This window comes from Brassica rapa, chromosome A06 (genome assembly GCF_000309985.2).
Source record: "Brassica rapa cultivar Chiifu-401-42 chromosome A06, CAAS_Brap_v3.01, whole genome shotgun sequence".
Taxonomy (NCBI): domain Eukaryota; kingdom Viridiplantae; phylum Streptophyta; class Magnoliopsida; order Brassicales; family Brassicaceae; genus Brassica; species Brassica rapa.
The window spans coordinates 8485247-8503012 of NC_024800.2; the positions used below are offsets into that span (position 1 = coordinate 8485247).

General features: G+C 37.7%; 5 protein-coding genes across 6 annotated transcripts; 4 read left to right on the plus strand and 1 right to left on the minus strand.

Moving 5' to 3' along the window:
• Positions 1 to 4782: 4782 nt before the first annotated feature.
• On the minus strand, positions 4783 to 6564 carry LOC103872811. Of its 2 annotated transcripts, XM_033292979.1 has the most exons (4): positions 6154 to 6564; positions 5475 to 5733; positions 5196 to 5383; positions 5015 to 5089 (listed from the first exon to the last, which is right to left on the minus strand). In XM_033292979.1, exons 1-4 carry the CDS (start codon positions 6232 to 6234, stop codon positions 5015 to 5017), a joined length of 603 nt encoding a protein of 200 aa, XP_033148870.1. In that variant the 5' UTR covers positions 6235 to 6564. The 2 variants fall into 2 exon arrangements, with proteins under 2 accessions (XP_009149500.1, XP_033148870.1); XM_009151252.3 differs by having other exon boundaries at positions 4783 to 5383; positions 6154 to 6489.
• Positions 6565 to 6632: 68 nt separating this feature from the next.
• LOC103872938 (protein FREE1-like) lies at positions 6633 to 8392 on the plus strand. The gene is given in 8 exon segments (XM_018659591.2): positions 6633 to 6645; positions 6708 to 6829; positions 6831 to 6935; positions 7020 to 7106; positions 7207 to 7338; positions 7425 to 7556; positions 7714 to 7779; positions 7954 to 8392. Coding segments are annotated over 8 exon segments (735 nt in total). The 3' UTR covers positions 8032 to 8392.
• A 454-nt stretch (positions 8393 to 8846) lies between these two features.
• On the plus strand, positions 8847 to 11236 carry LOC103872812 (anther-specific proline-rich protein APG). Its single transcript, XM_009151253.3, has 5 exons — positions 8847 to 9821; positions 9976 to 10124; positions 10223 to 10456; positions 10548 to 10794; positions 10879 to 11236. Exons 1-5 carry the CDS (start codon positions 8921 to 8923, stop codon positions 11067 to 11069), a joined length of 1722 nt encoding a protein of 573 aa, XP_009149501.1. The 5' UTR covers positions 8847 to 8920; the 3' UTR covers positions 11070 to 11236.
• A 1462-nt stretch (positions 11237 to 12698) lies between these two features.
• Positions 12699 to 15001, plus strand: LOC103872813 (anther-specific proline-rich protein APG). The gene is made up of 5 exons (XM_009151254.3): positions 12699 to 13121; positions 13419 to 13549; positions 13633 to 13866; positions 14254 to 14509; positions 14620 to 15001. Exons 1-5 carry the CDS (start codon positions 12788 to 12790, stop codon positions 14811 to 14813), a joined length of 1149 nt encoding a protein of 382 aa, XP_009149502.1. The 5' UTR covers positions 12699 to 12787; the 3' UTR covers positions 14814 to 15001.
• A 1017-nt stretch (positions 15002 to 16018) lies between these two features.
• Positions 16019 to 16991, plus strand: LOC103872814 (SKP1-like protein 4). Its single transcript, XM_009151255.3, has 2 exons — positions 16019 to 16434; positions 16592 to 16991. Exons 1-2 carry the CDS (start codon positions 16123 to 16125, stop codon positions 16763 to 16765), a joined length of 486 nt encoding a protein of 161 aa, XP_009149503.1. The 5' UTR covers positions 16019 to 16122; the 3' UTR covers positions 16766 to 16991.
• Positions 16992 to 17766: the final 775 nt, after the last annotated feature.

Here is a 17766-nt window from a genome sequence, read left to right on the forward strand (position 1 = left end):
AGTTAGTTCGACGCCGATGCTGACGGAATCGTATGATAGTACTCATAGTCCCTTCTTCCTTCATTCCGCCGATCATCCAGGTCTATCTATCGTCTCTCATACTCTTGATGGAACGAATTACAATAGCTGGTCAATTGCGATGAAGATTAGTCTCGATGCGAAGAACAAGTTAGGTTTCGTAGACGGATCTTTGATTAGACCTTCTGTTGATGATCGCTATTTCAAGATATGGAGTCGTTGTAATAGCATGGTGAAATCGTGGCTCTTGAATGTGGTTAATAAGGAGATCTATGATAGTATCCTTTATTATGAAGATGCAGCAGAGATGTGGGATGATTTGTTCAGGCGTTTCAAAGTCAATAATCTACCACGGAAGTATCAACTTGAACAGGCTGTGATGACACTCAAGCAAGGTGATTCAGATCTATCTACATACTTCACCAAGAAGAAGACGTTATGGGAGCAACTTGCTAACACGAAATCGTCTCTTGTGAAGAAATGTAACTGTGATCAAGTGAAGGAATTGCTTGAGGATGCTGAAACGAGTCGAATCATTCAGTTCCTTATGGGATTGAATGATTCATTCAACAACATCCGTGGTCAGATACTGAACATGAAGCCGCGTCCACAGCTCAATGACATCTATAATATGCTTGATCAAGATGAAAGTCAGAGATTGATTGGAAACAACACAAAGGCAAGTCCTACTCCTGTAGCTTTTCAGATGCAATCTGTTAATCCAGATAATGGCCAGATCATGTTAGCTCAGGGAGGCTATCAAAAGCCGAAGTGTTCTCACTGTCACCGCATTGGTCATACCGTTGATAAATGTTACAAGGTCCATGGCTATCCACCTGGACATCCTCAACGTGGAAAGCCTATCAAACAAACGGTGAACACCAATCTCGCAACGCTTGGTCATCAGGAATCTCAGATGAAGGAGACTGATAACAGCATGACGAAAGACCAAATTCAGCACATGATTGCGTACCTCAGTGGTCAGCTCCAAGGTTCTTCTGTCATTGCACCAGAGTTAAACAGTGTCAAGCTCCAAACTCCTAGTCCTATATCCGAAAGGAACATGGCCTCGTCTTCACATTCCGTACCTTCTATCTCACAGATAACTGGTACATTTCTCACTTTCAAATGTTCTACTAATGACGTGTTAATTTCATCTACCTCTAAAGAAACCAGTGTGTCTCTTAGAGCTTGGGTAATAGATTAGGGAGCTAGTCATCATGTTACTCATGATAGGTCTTTATTTTTAGAATATGAAACTTTAGATAAGACTTATGTTACTCTCCCGAATGGTTACACTGTCAAAATAGAAGAACTGGTTTTATTCAATTGACTGATGCGATTTCTCTCTACAATGTTCTGTACATTCCGGATTTTAAATTTAACTTGTTGAGTGTTAGTGTTTTAACTAAAACGTTGCATTCTCAAGTTAGTTTTACTGCTGATGAATGTTTTATCCAGGATCGTACTCAGGCCCAGATGATTGGTCAAGGTGTTGAGATGGAAAATTTATATGTTCTGAATTTACCTTGTTCGCTTGATATTTTATCTTTTCAAGGTATGTCTCCTGCTTGTTCTAGTTTACATATAGATTCGGCCACTTGGCATAAAAGATTAGGCCATCCATCTATGTCTAAGATTGAGTTCTTGTCTGATGTATTGGTTTTACCTAAACATAAAAGAAATAAAAATCATGAACCATGTCATGTTTGTCATTTATCAAAACAGAAACATTTGTCTTTTATGTCTCGTCGAAACATGTGTAGTGAACCATTTGAATTGATTCACATTGATACATGGGATCCGTTTTCGGTTCCAACTAAAGAAGGGTTTCGATTTTTCTTGACAATTGTTGATGATTTTAGTAGAGCAACTTGGGTATATCTACTTAAACAAAAATCTGACGTTCTGCATGTCTTTCCTGGTTTTATTTCGATGGTAGAAACTCAATATAAATCGAAAGTTTGTTCTGTTAGATCTGATAATGCTAATGAACTCAATTTTACTGATTTATACCATAAAAAGGGTATTAAAGCATATCATTCTTGTCCTGAAACTCCTGAACAGAACTCAGTAGTAGAGAGAAAACATCAGCATCTTTTAAATGTGGCTCGTGCTCTTATGTTCCAATCTGGTATTTCTTTGGAGTTTTGGGGTGATTGTGTCTTAACAGCTACCTTTCTGATCAATAGGTTACCTTCTAAAGTCTTAAAAGATCAGTCACCTTATCAGAAACTTACTTCTAAAGTCCCAGATTATCATAGCTTGAAAACCTTCGGTTGTCTTTGTTATAGTTCAACCTCGTCGAGTCATAGAACTAATTTTGATCCTAGAGCTAGAGCTTGTATTTTCTTAGGCTATCCCCACGGGTATAAAGGCTATAAGCTACTAGACATAGAGACACACTCGGTTTCTATTTCTCGACACGTCATTTTCTATGAGGATATTTTCCCCTTTGTATCCTCTACCATATCAGAGGATACTAAGACTTTCTTTCCTCATATTCCTTCTCCTGCAAATTTTGATATACCACAATCTTCTTCTGATACTTGTCTCTCAAAAGATAAGATATCTTCTGAGGTTTTGGTCTCTTCTGAATCAAAATCTCTTCGCCAAAGGAAATTACCTTCTCATTTGCAGGATTATCATTGCTATAATACTTCTTCTTCTACTGATAAAACTCATATTACTTCTCCATATCCCATCACAAATTATATTTCTTATACTTCTATATCTGAGCCTTTCTATGCTTTTCTTAATATCATTACTAAAGCACCAATTCCACAAAATTACAAAGAGGCTTTGAAGGATAAGGTATGGTGTGATTCCGTGGGTTTGGAGATTGATGCGTTTGAACGAACAGAGACTTGGACGATCACTGAGTTACCATCAGGTAAAGAAGCTATTGGTTGTCGATGGATATATACCATCAAATATCATGCAGATGGCACGGAGGAGAGAAAGAAATCAAGACTTGTCGCTAAGGGTTATACTCAACAAGAGGGCATAGACTTTTTTGATACATTTTCCCCGGTAGCAAAGATGGCTACGGTGAAGATTTTGTTGTCTGTTGCACCTAAGTTGAAGTGGAAGTTGACACAGCTTGATATCTCTAACGCTTTCTTAAATGGAGATTTGGAGGAAGAGATTTATATGAAGTTACCGCCAGGATATTCTGAGCTAAAGGGAGTGGAAGTTTCTCCTACAGCAGTGTGTCGTCTACACAAATCAGTCTATGGGTTGAAGCAAGCATCTCGGCAGTGGTTTGTAAAACTCTCCACAACTTTACTAGATTTTGGATTTGAGACTTGCACTGGAGATCATACGATGTTTGTGAAGCTTTTGGATGGGAAGTTCTTGGTAATATTGGTGTATGTTGATGACATACTCATCGCCAGTACAGATGATGATATGGTGAATGAGTTGAAACAGAGATTAAGTGCTGCGTTCAAGCTACGTGACTTGGGAGCTCCTAAGTATTTTCTTGGTCTGGAGATAGCAAGATCTGCTGAAGGAATCTCTGTTTGTCAGCGTAAATATGTACTTGATCTTCTGGAATCAACCGGTTTCTCTGGATGTAAACCTTCATCAATACCAATGGAACCGAATCAGAAGTTATCTCAAGACGATGGTACTCTGCTTACGGATGCAAAACAGTATAGACGGTTGCTGGGGAAATTGCAGTATCTCACGTTTACGAGACCCGATATTTGCTTTGCTGTTGGAAAGCTAGCTCAATATTCGGCGGCTCCTACTGATGTTCACCTTCAAGCTGTTCACAAGATACTCAGATACTTGAAGGGAACGATTGGTCTTGGATTGTTCTATGGTACAGAGACTAATTTTGATTTGCGCGGTTATTCTGATTCTGATTGGAATGGATGTCCAGACTCTAGAAGATCAGTTACCGGTTATGCAATGTTTGTTGGAGATTCTCTTGTTTCTTGGAAATCGAAGAAGCAAGACACTGTGTCATGTAGTTCAGCAGAGGCTGAATACAGAGCGATGTGTATGGCTACAAAGGAGATGATTTGGGTGGTGAAAGTCTTGACTGATCTCCGCTTACCTTTTCAGCTTCCTACCTATCTCTACTGTGACAATACAGCTGCTTTGCATATTGCAAGCAATCCGGTGTTCCATGAACGCACCAAACACATAGAGAATGACTGTCATAAGGTAAGGGAGAAGATGAAAGATGGCTTTCTCAAGACAATGTATGTTCGTACTGGTGATCAACTTGCAGATGTTCTCACCAAGGCGCTTTATCCTACTCCTTTCCGGGACAATATACGCAAGATGGGTTTGCATAATATATATGCACCTTCATCTTGAGGGAGGCTATTAATGTATATGGTCGGTTTAGTCCGGTTTAGAGTAGATTAGATTCAATTCTATTATGTGTGGTTTACTATGGTTAAACGCAAGTGTATATAAACTCCATGTAAGCTACATTTGACGGTTAATGAGAATAGAATTCATTTTCCACAAACAGATTCTGTTTCTCTAATATCTGCCTCATCACCCAAATGATATGATTGAGAATCTTGATGTGAACATAGTTGTCATTTTCCTTACAAAAGTCATCTTCCTTAGAACACAAAACTTCTAACAATTGATTACTCTTCAAGCACACTCAAGAAGAAGAGAGAGAAGCAACTGGACAACACCATAAACTCAATGATGTCAGGGGACCATCATAGGACTTATTGTAATCGGTTGTTGGAATCGTTTCTTTAAAGGTACTTTGAAAAAAGTAGAACAAGATTAGTGTCAAAAATAGGGAGATCATTCAAGTATTACTCATCTTTGTGGTTGTTACAATTCGTGGAACTGTACAAGTTAAGGCCTAGCCTAAGCTGAGAAAGAACAAAACAATTATCTGGGACCTAGAACAGGACTGTGTATGGCAATGAAAAAATTCCTACTTCAGACAAAAACTGAGAACTAGGAAAACAGGACTCTGCCGACTTTTGCATGTTGATGACCATGTCTTCATTCATAGCAGACTTGGTGGAAACATTCTTTTGCCGCCTAGCACCAAGTAGCCAGTCATCGCTGTTGCTACTGTCTTCTTCAATGGAGAGACAAGGAAGAACCGGTTCATCAAACAGTGAGCTGTACCGTGATTCTTTGCTTGTCTTATGCTTCTTTTTTTTCTTTAATTCAGAAAGAATTGCAGTCTCGTCACTCGCAAGAGAAGCTGGGAGCAGATTCCCATCATGACCTGAGACAGAACTTGATATTTCAGTCCCTGAGGTGGAACAAACAAGAACCTCTTGAGGCGCTTGAGGGACAACAAGCTCAGCTTCCTTAGGCTTCTGGAAGACAAAACGTATCCGTAGAGGATTACCAGTTACAGGCGTAGCTGCAAATGATTAAATGAACGATTTTCAGAAAATTAACAATAGAATTTTAGAAATGAAATTCATCTAGTTAAGAGAAGAGAAAACACAAACCTTTGATATTACTCTCAACAGAAGGAGAAGCGTCCCTTCTTCTCTTCTTACTACTTTGGCTTCCATCAGACAGATATTTCTCATGTTCTTCTGTCAAACAACTCTTCTCAAGTTGTTCAGATTCATCAGACACTTGCTTGGTCGGTAGATATAGATGTTCAATGGTTTTCTCATTCGTCTGTTTCTGTTTCTTTTCTTTCTTTATATCCTTCTTCTCTTTACGGTGCACCTTTTTTGAAGTGACTATTTGTCTTTCAATCTTTATAATCCATTAGAATTAGAGGATTTAGACTATTGCGGAGAATAATCGTTTAACAACCAGTACGCATATATATACGTGATAACATCAACCAAGGAAACAATAAAACAATGTTAAGCTAAGAGTCGGAAACATATATATATATATATATATATATATATATATCTACCTACAACACGTCTCTACGGTCGTTGACTATAATAATAGACAATACTAATATATAGAAAAAATCAATATGCTAATACAAATTTCACAGATCTATAAGCAACTAATCAATAAAGCCCTGCAAGTTAATCAAATCATATGCAACCTAGCCATATTATAATTATAAAAAAGGATATATGCTATATTAAAACATGCCAATTCAAAATCCCCTGAACACGGTGCGAATCAATCACAAGAATTGAGTGCTCGACGAACCTTAGTCGATTCGACCAAGTTCTGACCGTTGGCCCAGTTCCTCGCATACACAGGCGGTGGTGATGTGAAATATCTCGACATCGTTTGTTCTTTTTCTTTCTATCTTAAGATCTAATCGGTTTCAACAGTAAAAAAACGGGCACAGACAGGAGTAATCGAACCTAAGATTCAGACAAGGCTACGGAACGTGTCTCTGTGGCGCGAAATTAATCGAAATCGAAGCAAACGCTAATTTCTTTTTTCTCGATTCGTATTGTCAAAATCCAAAAAACGGAGAGAGAGAGAAGAAAAAACAAATGGTTGAGAAAATGATGGAGAAGGTAAGGTGTGTATTTAAAGACGCGTGAAACACTCAGATCCACCGACTTGGCCTACGTTTAGGAGAATAATTAATTAGAAAAAAGGAAAACCCTTAATTGTCAAGTTTCCTTTTTTCTCTTTCGTCGTCATTTATTATCTCCGTGTAACTCGGTCCGAGAATGGTTACGTCATGTGAAACACCCTTTTTACCCCCCTTGCGTATCTTGTTATTGGGCTTAGTTCAGTTTAAAAAGCCCAATTGCATTTACTGGTCTCTAATTCCACATTGTTCGATGACTATGGACGATCCATTAGCCTCTCTTCAGGTAGAGACTCCTCTGCTAGCTCGAACTCTTCCAAGATTGTAACAGCTGTCCCCCAAGGCTGATGTGCAGGAAGATGCTGCGGGTGGTGTCCAGAAATTTCGTGTCAAGTTGTTGGCTGAGACTTACGGACAGACCACAACTGATGTTCTTTGTCAGGTAATGTGTGCCAATCCAGTTTTCTTAATCAAAGCTTTGAGCTTTTGTGTTACTTAGAACTGTCCCTCTGAATTGTGCTAGCAGATTGGTTTGGATGGCCTCTGTATGCTTGATCCAAGTACTAGCCGGAATTTGAGAATATATCCTCTTGAGAACATCACAAGATGCGTGGTAAGAGATTATCTAGCTTTTTTTTTCTTTCTCCAAGGCATTTTTGGTTTTGTTATTTGCATGAATTAGAGTCTTGTATCTATTTTTTTTTTCTATCCAGAAATTAGATTCTTCTATTTTGGCCTTTTGGTCTAAGACTCCGGTAGACATTGATGCTAAGCGTATTAGACTGCAATCAAATAGTTACACCACCAACACACTTCTGGACACAGTGATAGCTGCAATGTTTCAGGTTCCTAAACTAACATGTTTTATATCGCTTCACTTCCATCATGCTTTCCGTTCATCATTCTAATATTTTGTGATGGTGGATTTTAGGCTAAGGAGATTGGGGGAAGTAGCAGACCTCCTGACTCTGTAAAGCTGGTGGAACAATCAGCTGAGAAGAAGAAAGGATTGGGTGATTGGATGAACATTATAAATCCTGTAAATGAGGAGAAAGATCACTGGGTAAGATTTTTTGTTTTCTTTGGAATAAGAACATAACTCTCTTATTGTCAAAATACTCTTGTTAGCTGTGGTTTTGATGGAAAAAGATATTTCTCATTTTTATCTTTCGTGCTTAGCTGTGGTTTTAGTGGTTTCACTCCATTTATATCTGTTTCAGGTCCCTGATGAAGCTGTTTCGAAGTGCACATCGTGTGGATCAGATTTCGGTGCATTTATGCGAAGGGTATGGTCATCTAGTTTTAGAATTGATCATGGAGATTGTCGCTTAATCATCTGAACAGTTAAAGCAAGTGGATATAAGACTCGAGCCAGCGATTTGGAAATTTGAAGTTTGCTATATGTAGTGTCTCCTGTTAACAAGTATGTGGTCCTGAGATCGTTTCCATCTAAATTGCAGGTTCAGGTTCCAATCTCAGGATCAGAGACCATCGAGTGTGGTGTTTGCCAAAACCCTTTCCTTGTTACCGCCCATTGATCTTCCTACCTTCTTTTATTCTGCCTTGACATATATTACTAAGCAAACCTATGAGGTTTTGGGTCATTTGGTTATTGAATTGGGTTTGATCACACCAAAAATAAGTTGTTGGTCGTGTCTCATGTGGTGCTTCCCCTTTTTGTGTATATGAAAGCCTTTCGAGTGTTGGGCTGATTGTCTGATTTACTGATCCAACCTCTAATAAATGTCTATGAACATTTACATGCTCTGAGAGATATAAGTTCTATATGATTTCATTGTTCATGTAAAAGCTAGATACTAAGAAGAAGGGAGTTCCATGGTTGTATAACATTTATGTCTTTACGAGCTGATCTATAGTATAATGCGTATTATTCTGTTATAATAGTGTAGATGGTACGAAACACAATTGGATACGAGAATGAGAGTAGTGATGGTTTACTGAATATCAGGTAAGTTCGAAGTGTGGGAATGCGGAGCCTTAAGAGTCGAGTATGTTACATAGCCATATATTCAAATTGTCTTGTGTAAGGGAACTACAGTACATACTACATAGCTATAAGTATCTCAAAATATCCAATTAACTGGTGACAATTTTTTTTGGAAAAAAAATTCTGAAGTTGGAGATACTTCCTCAAGAGAGAGTTCAGTTCCAAGAAGTCACGAAAGATGCTTAAAAATGAGTTAAATTCCGACTAGAAACTGATCATATAAGAAGTGTATCTCAAAATGTGTGATGAGAGAAGCCTTGAGACAAAAGCAACTTCAACACGCCCACATAAATCGCATGCCCTAATCTACGTAATGCATATATATATATACATATGTGCACACATTTTGATATTCATATTGACATGACAGAAGAAATCGCTTGAATGGAAATATTGTTACTACTACTTGTAGTAAAAGCATGAAGCAATCTTCCATGGTCCATTCTTGTTCTTATTCGATAACATTTCGTTTTGTTTTCTTTTTCATATCCTTTTGTATCTTCTTTTTGACGACGACCCATGCTCAAGTAGTCCACCGACGGCTCTGGCCGTGGCCAGCGGGACCTTGGCCGTCAAGGCCTTGGCCAACGAGACCTTGGCCGTTTCCATGGCCAATGGAACCTCCACAACCTGGCCCACCACCAAACCCATCACCAAAGCCTGGTCCAACACCTGGCCCATCTCCAAACCCACCAATTCCACCTAAGCCTCAACCAAAGCCACCAGCCCCTGGTCCATCTCCATGTCCACCAATACCACCTAAGCCTCAACCAAAGCCACCACCAAAGCCGCAACCAAAGCCACCACCAGCACCTACCCCGTCTCCATGCCCACCGCAACCACCAAAGCCGCAACCAAAGCCACCACCGGCACCTACCCCTTCTCCATGCCCACCGCAACCACCAAAGCCGCAACCAAAGCCACCACCAGCACCTGCTCCAACACCAAAGCCCGGTCCATCACCATCACCACCTAAGCCACCACCTAGTCCAGCCCCGAAACCTGTTCCACCACCTTCTCCATCGCCAAAACCTAGCCCACCCAAGCCACCTGCACCATCGCCAAACCCTAGCCCACCCAAGCCACCTGCCCCATCGCCAAAACCTAGCCCACCTAAGCCACCTGCCCCATCACCACCTAAGCCACAGAACAAAACCATACCGGCAGTGTTTTTCTTTGGTGATTCGATCTTTGACACAGGAAATAACAATAACCTAGACACAAAGCTAAAATGTAATTATCGTCCCTATGGTATGGATTTTCCTATGGGAGTCGCCACCGGTAGATTCAGCAACGGAAGGGTCGCTTCCGATTATATATGTTCGTACTCTCTTTCTCTCTGTCACATTCCCTCTCTTTTCTTTCGGGCCACAGTTTGGCCTAATGTGTGTTCTTCCCGTTTACATTTTACCTAAGCTCGTTTAGTTATTTCCTCTAATTAAGTACTTTTCTCCTTGTTTCCTGATTCCACTAGCCAAATATTTGGGAGTAAAAGAAATTGTGCCGGCATATGTAGACAAGAAACTACAACAAAACAACGAACTACAAGAAACCGATCTACTTACGGGCGTATCTTTTGCTTCGGGTGGTGCTGGCTACCTTCCTCAAACATCTGAATCATGGGTAAAGATCAAATCCTAATTCCCTAGATCATGTTTTTTTTTTTGAAATGATAATTCATTATTAATACACTGACTGATCATTTGATTTATTTAAATCAGAAAGTAACAACAATGTTGGACCAGTTGACATATTTCCAAGACTACAAGAAAAGAATGAAGAAGCTCGTAGGAAAAAAGAAGACTAAAAAGATTGTGAGCAAAGGAGCAGCCATTGTGGTTGCCGGAAGCAATGATCTGGTTTATACATATTTCGGAAATGGTGCTCAACACCTCAAAAATGACGTCGACTCTTTTGCCACTATGATGGCTGATTCTGCTGCCAGTTTCGTTTTGGTACGTACTACTTACTATCATCCATAAACTATATATTCTTTTAAAATGTAAATGTTTGATCAAAACGATATTAATCCAAATATTTGGGCAGCAATTGTATGGATATGGAGTAAGACGTATAGGAGTGATCGGAACACCACCGATTGGATGTACACCTTCACAGAGAGTTAAAAAGAAAAAAATATGTAATGAAGATCTAAATTATGCTGCTCAGCTTTTCAATTCTAAGCTCGTAATTATTTTGGGTCAACTGTCCAGAACCCTACCAAATTCTACAATTGTTTACGGGGACATCTACTCTATCTTCAGTAAGATGCTAGAAAGCCCGGAAGACTATGGTAAATCTTTTATTTTATTACTATTGTGAGAATTCTTATAGGTTTACTTGTAATATGAGATCTTATGAATTTGAATACATGCAGGGTTTGAGGAGATAAAAAAACCGTGTTGCAAAATAGGATTGACGAAAGGAGGTGTATTCTGCAAAGAGAGGACATCAAAAATATGTCCCAATACATCGTCTTATCTGTTTTGGGACGGTCTCCATCCCAGTCAGAGAGCTTATGAAATATCAAACAGAAAACTTGTAAAGAAATACATCCATTTTATCTGATTAATAAGTATCTTTATTATATTATTATTAATCGTTTTTATCTTACGAAAAGGAAAACTTTTGCAATATTAATAACGTAGGCATGGTCAGTTTCTTCTACAAATAATGCAAACAACCTTTGAGATAATCATGTAAGCTTTTTGTTTTTGTTACAACAAATTCCTCACCAATCCAGCCATGTTTGTTTAAGATTTGTATTCCTTATGTTGAGCAAACCAACACGTACGGTGCATTTTAGACTATAATCCCCTTCTCTTAAGATAACTGGGGAACAAATTAACTTATTGGGGCAAACGCGTATTTGTTCCAATTTCATATATAATATGGGTTCACCATGTGCAAATATCATCGACTACTTGAGCAATTGAGTTTCGGCCCTGAAGCTTTAACTGTTTCAAAGACACATAAAATCGATTGGTAACTATCATTAACAACAATCATTTCATGAGAACAATGTGCTAATTAACATATAATAGTTACCGACCAATTTTTATCGTGCGAGGATAAAAGAGAGAAAACTTTTTGCATACTTATATATATGTTAATTTTAGCATAGTGTTCTTACGACATGATTGTCGTTTATAATGGTCACCTACCAATTTTCTGTCTTTGAAACGGTTTTCAAGTTTCGGACTGAAAATTCGGCGATTCCAAAAATATTAATATTTCTCATTGCATAGACTCCTACAACATTTGTTAAAAATCTCGGATTATTATAACAATATATAAGTTGCTCATTGTTATCATTTGACTGTTAATAATTTCAGTTACTTTCACATGATTTCAAAGATAAAATGATGCCAATCTTCAGAATCTTGAATGATAAGATAAATCATGTGTATATGTACAATGATCGTATGTGCGACTCTTTTTTTTTTTACATCAAACACCATGCTTTTATTAATTCAAGTGAAAAAGTTAGCCTTTGAAGCCAACCTCCCGGAATCAAAGGAGTTTACATAGGAGAAGATAGAATTTTGTAATCGAACATCTTTTGCAAGAAGATCAGGTATTACATGTATAAATTCAGAAACAGTAAAAGAGGGTAGCAAATGGATAAATTCATTCTATTCCGAAGCCATAGAAGGTCAATCTTCTTCATAGTTAATCAGCTTTATAAGCTGAAGACAGTCCGATTCAAAGGACATTGATGTATATCCTAGCTGCAAAGAGCTTCTCATTGCACAAAGCAAGTAATTAAACTCTGCATAGGGGAGAGAACTTGTTCCATCCCGATGGAACCGTACAGATGGGTATAATTTTGACCAGTAACTTAATGGTTTGTGTTCAAGTCAACGTCCGAGTTCAAATCGGCATAATTAAGCATTTCGTCGACGAAAGAACTCCTAAGAGATTTAATTACAGCATCTTAGAAGGTAGAACTATTTCCGGACAGCAACTAAGTTCGATCTGCAACTGGTTTACGATTACGTATGATTACTTAGGACCCTAATAAGGAAAAATGAAGCTGAATATAAGGAAAATCTCAAACATGTGATAAAAGAAGCTTTGAGACACACGGAACCCTAACACGACACATAAATTGCATGTCCAAGTGTAGTGGAAAATATATACATCTTTCTCTTTTTTTTTTTTGTATAAACACACATGCAAAATATTATCAGTAGTAAAATTCCATCCTAATCCCATCTTTGTTCTTTTTTTTTGGTTAGAGAAGCTTTTCCTTTTTTTTTTCAGAGATTGATAGCTATAGAGCTATGAAACAATATTGGCTGCTTCGATATGTTTTCTTTCTCTTATCATCATTTTGTATCTTTTTCGTGACGACGACCCATTCCCAAGTGATCCACAACCGACGACTGCGGCCATGGCTAACACAAAAATCTGGTCCAGGCTCACCACCTAATCCGCCACCACATAACCAAACTACACCGGCACTGTTTTACTTTGGTGATTCGATCATCGACACGGGAAATAATAATAATCTAACAACAGAAATGAAATGTAATTTTAGTCCCTATGGCATGAATTTTCCTACGGGAGTTGCCACCGGTAGATTCAGCAACGGAAGGGTCGCATCTGACTATATATGTTCGTCCTCTTTCTCTTTTTTTCCTTTTCTTTTGGGCCGGAAGTGACATTTATTACCGTTAATATGTGACATTTATTAGTTCATTTAGAAGATAATACATTTGTTATTTTTTTTAAGCGAAGAAGACCTTCCAGAAATTTTTTTTTTTTCCAGATTCTTCAATACTATCTTTGCTTGTAAAACATCGAAATAATATTTGAGATAGTGAGGATATATTTGTTATTTTGTTCGGTCGATATATATGATCAGTTTTTAGGTCCTCTAATAGCTGTTTGTTGGTATCATAATCCATGCAGCCCGATACTTAGGACTAAAATCGATTGTACCGGCATATTTGGAACCCAACGTAAAACTAGAAGAACTTCTCACTGGCGTATCATTTGCTTCGGGTGGTAGTGGCTATCACCATTTAACAGCCAAAATATCAGTAAGATCAAAACTGCCCCCTCTAGATCTTAATTTTATATATCTAGCTCTTAGACTAATGATCATTCATCAAAATATAACCAGAGAGTAAGGTCAATGTTGGAGCAGTTGACATATTTCGAACAATACATAGCGAGAGCAAAGAGGTTAGTAGGGAAAGATAAGACTGATCACTTATTAGCCAAGGGCTTAGCCATTGTGGTCGCAGGCAACAACGATCTGCTTATTACATACTATGGTCAAGGTGCTCAATCGCTCATATACGACATTCACAACTTTACATCAATGATGGCTAAGTCTGCCGCAAGTTTCGTTACGGTTCGCAGCTTCATCCATCCTTTTTCTTAAGCTCATACTTTCAGTTTCATCTACCCCAAATAATTAAACTGAAATTTGCTGACAACTAAAAGAACCCAAATTAATAAGAATTTGACCCTAAGAGAAGGAGTTCGCAAAATTACCAGGTTTTAGGAACATAGTTATGCAATGGTGAGTTTTTTGGACTATTTTTGAATCAAAAACTAATTTATCATAGGATCTGAAACAACAATTTTTTTTAACTAGTCAAAGTGATTTCATCTAGCAAAAACCGATCTATTATTTTATTCTTAAAAAAACTACAGAAATCCCACGTTAATTATAATTATGGGAGTAACTATTCAAATGTTAACTTACTGAACTGATAATATGGAAATAATTAAGCAGCAATTACATGGGTATGGAGCAAGACAAATAGCAGTGATAGGAACACCACCACTTGGATGTGTACCATCACAAAGAACCCTAAAGGGAGGTCCTCGTCGAGACTGTGCTCAAGATCTAAATTATGCATCTCAGCTTTTCAATGCCAAACTCTTCATCACGTTGGATCAATTGACTCATGCCCTACCAAATTCAAATGTCTTTTACATCGATATCTACTCTCCTTTTAGTGACATCGCAGTAAACGCACAAGATTATGGTAATTCTAGACCGCACACGACTTCTTAGACTTACAAAAACGAATTTTATAGTAACATGTATATATATATATATATAGATATATATTGAATTGAGATATTAATGTTTCAGGTTTTGAGGAAATAACGAAAGGATGTTGTGGAACTGGACTTGTGGAAGCAGGTATACTCTGCAATCGATTCACGACAGACGTGTGCTCCAATGTATCTGCTTACGTGTTTTGGGATAGTTTCCATCCTACCCAAAGATTCTATAAAATTGTAGCCAAAAAACTAATTGAGAGATACATCCACCATTTGAAATAAAATGTAATACCGTATACTTTTCGTTATGCTCACGTAATTATAGCTAGATGTATAAAGTCATTGTAAGACACTTTGTTGGTGTAATGTGATGAGCCAAGTTGTAGAAATACAACCCGTTTCTTTAAATCATTTTATTAATTATTGTTTTGTTATCAATTTCGAGGAAGATATGTAAAAGCATCTTCAATCCACATTTATTTATACAAGAAGAAATTATCATTTTTTTCTATTTTATTTTATATGCAGAAATCTCTATTTTAGAGAAATACATTGGAGTAAAACCTATCTTTATTATAGAGTTTTTCTATTTCTATTTTATAGATAAAAATAGAGGAATATATTAAAGATGATTTAAGGTTAAAGAAATTATGATTAAATTAGTAGTCTGTGCTAGCACCGGTGGCATACTGCAAGGGTTACTTTGCCGAAAAGTGACAACATGAACTCGAGTAGTTTTGTTTACTAGTTATATCGTCTGGTCATTCGAATCTTAAGAACAAGCGTAATGCTAAAGAAATAAAAGAATCTCTTGAGAAAAATATTAATAAAGAAAAAAAAGGTACAAGAGAGCAATTAGTAATGAAAAAAATCTTTCTTCCTTCAAAAAATATTTACTGACTTTTAAGAAACTCCAATGACATTTGTTATTGTCTCATTAGTTTACTTTTGTTTTTGACATTAAAACAAAATCACATAATAAAATTACTTAAAAATAGTAATATAGTACTGGGAAGATATTCTTCTAAAGATATCATCATTGATGATGTTCTAATGTATCTAAGCTTCACAATAATAATAAGTCTCAATCTTGATAGATAAATCTATGTATATTAGTTATAATGAAGATAAACAAAGAATAGAATCAGATTACTCATAATTTGGAAAGGAATATTTTAATTCAAAGACTTTTTACAATTCCTCTTTTTGTGTATAATATCCATTATTTGATTTTCCAGCCTAATTATAATTCACAATTTCACATATAAACCTCAAAACGTGGATTTTTATTTACCTTTTTTTAACCACAACATAAATACCAGTAAACTTTTTTTATTTTCTAATTTCATAAATTTAAAAATAAGTAAATATTTACATTATTTTTCCCTTTTCCTTTTTCCAAATAAAGGATAGCAACAAACCGACTTTAATTATATATGAAAAAGAAAAGATTTTCTAGTTAAACATATCACACAGGTCCTATAAATACTGCACCCATTCGTTAACCCTTGTGCTCATTCATCGCTAACGTCGAGTCCTCCTCCTCTCTCTCGCTCTCTCTTTGCCTTTAGTCGTCTCCTTTTCCGCAACTATGTCGAAGAAGATCATCCTCAAGAGCTCCGACGGCGAATCGTTCGAGGTCGACCAGGCGGTTGCGCTCGAATCCCAGACGATCAAGCACATGGTCGAAGACGACTGCGTCGCTGACGGAATCCCCCTTCCGAACGTCACCAGCGCCATCCTCGCCAAGGTTATCGAGTACTGCAAGAAGCACGTCGATGCCGCCGCCGAGGCTAACGCCGGAGACAAGGACATCTACGGTAACACCGAGGACACTGAGCTCAAGAATTGGGATACCGAGTTCGCTAAAGTTGATCAGCCTACGCTCTTCGATCTCATCTTGGTAAGTATCCAATCAGGGTTTTCAATTAGGGTTTTTAGTATCTTTGATTTTGAGTAAAGATTGAGTCTTTTTTGATGGTTTTTGATCGAATAGGGTTTAGGGTATGATTGATTTTGAGTAAAGATTGAGTCTTTTTTGATGATGGTTTCTTGTGTAGGCTGCTAATTATCTGAACATCACTGGACTTCTTGACTTGACGTGCAAGACTGTGGCGGATATGATGGTAGGCAAGACCCCAGAGCAGATGCGCGAGCACTTCAACATCAAGAACGACTACACGGCTGAGGAAGAAGCAGAGGTTCGCAAGGAGAATGCTTGGGCCTTCGAGTGACTTTTGATCCCCTGGTGTTTTAGGATCCTATAGTCTTCTAGTTTTTTTCTTTTTCTGTTCTGGTTTGAAGTTTGTCATTTGTCTATGAACATCTAATGGCTTTGTTCTACTAACAAGTTTTATCATAAAGTTTGGGTCTTTGTGCTTTCTTTTTGATATGTCATTGGTTGCTATCATCATCTTTTCCGTTACAATGAACGGAATACTAACTCTTTACATTCCATTACACCATGTGATTGAACTAAACGCATCTTCCGTAAGTGTGGATGTAGATGATGGAAAAGGATTACTTGATGCTATGTTTGTCAATGTTCTGCTTACACTTGATGGGTAGTTGAAATTGGATGTCTCCCTTGTTGCTCTGTTCAGGAAAAACAATATCTTTGGGCATGCGTTTTGAGATCTTTTCTTATATGAACAGAAGTGAACCCATAGTAGCAGAGGAAGCTTAGGTAGTCTGTTTGGATGGTTTCGTAAACCACTCCAGGTGACCAAGGTCCAAATAAAGTAAACTGACCAGCACCAGAGTTATAAGGTATGGCCTTGTCACCTGTTTCAGTAGTTATATGGAGACTACCAAATGCAGCCAGTCTGGAGCCAAGGCAACCTAGGAGTGAGCAAGATCTATACATAGTTGTTCCTCCTCTCATGATGCACAGAGATTGTTCTCTCTGAAACCATTGATTCCACATGTGTCCTGTCCCCCATCTACTACAATCTAATTCTGTTTGCGAGTTGAAGTCTCTCTTTGATAACTTTCTTGCACCAATAGGAAATATGATAAGAAATAATACAAGAGCGTTCATTATTTCATTGTTCGGAAAAGATGTAGTTTTATTTTGATCTAAGTTGAAGTTTTATTATTCCACACCCATCATTACTGAACTTTAGTTTATACCATTACTCAGTTTGTGGTACTAGTCTCGCTACTAATTACAATTGGACTTCTGACTTTATACTTAGCATTAGACCAAGTAAGAGCCCCAAATACATCTTTCTTA

Coding starts and splice junctions, on each gene's coding strand:
- LOC103872811 (XM_009151252.3), bottom strand. CDS start 6,234: ATGTCGAGATATTTCACATCACCACCGCCTGTGTATGCGAGGAACTGG. Junction 5,734..6,153: donor ACTTGGTCGAATCGACTAAG/GTTCGTCGAGCA, acceptor TGGATTATAAAG/ATTGAAAGACAAATAGTCAC. Junction 5,384..5,474: donor TGTTGAGAGTAATATCAAAG/GTTTGTGTTTTC, acceptor AATCATTTGCAG/CTACGCCTGTAACTGGTAAT.
- LOC103872812 (XM_009151253.3), top strand. CDS start 8,921: ATGAAGCAATCTTCCATGGTCCATTCTTGTTCTTATTCGATAACATTT. Junction 9,822..9,975: donor GGTCGCTTCCGATTATATAT/GTTCGTACTCTC, acceptor TGATTCCACTAG/CCAAATATTTGGGAGTAAAA. Junction 10,795..10,878: donor AGAAAGCCCGGAAGACTATG/GTAAATCTTTTA, acceptor GAATACATGCAG/GGTTTGAGGAGATAAAAAAA.
- LOC103872813 (XM_009151254.3), top strand. CDS start 12,788: ATGAAACAATATTGGCTGCTTCGATATGTTTTCTTTCTCTTATCATCA. Junction 13,122..13,418: donor GGTCGCATCTGACTATATAT/GTTCGTCCTCTT, acceptor TAATCCATGCAG/CCCGATACTTAGGACTAAAA. Junction 14,510..14,619: donor AGTAAACGCACAAGATTATG/GTAATTCTAGAC, acceptor TTAATGTTTCAG/GTTTTGAGGAAATAACGAAA.
- LOC103872814 (XM_009151255.3), top strand. CDS start 16,123: ATGTCGAAGAAGATCATCCTCAAGAGCTCCGACGGCGAATCGTTCGAG. Junction 16,435..16,591: donor CGCTCTTCGATCTCATCTTG/GTAAGTATCCAA, acceptor TTTCTTGTGTAG/GCTGCTAATTATCTGAACAT.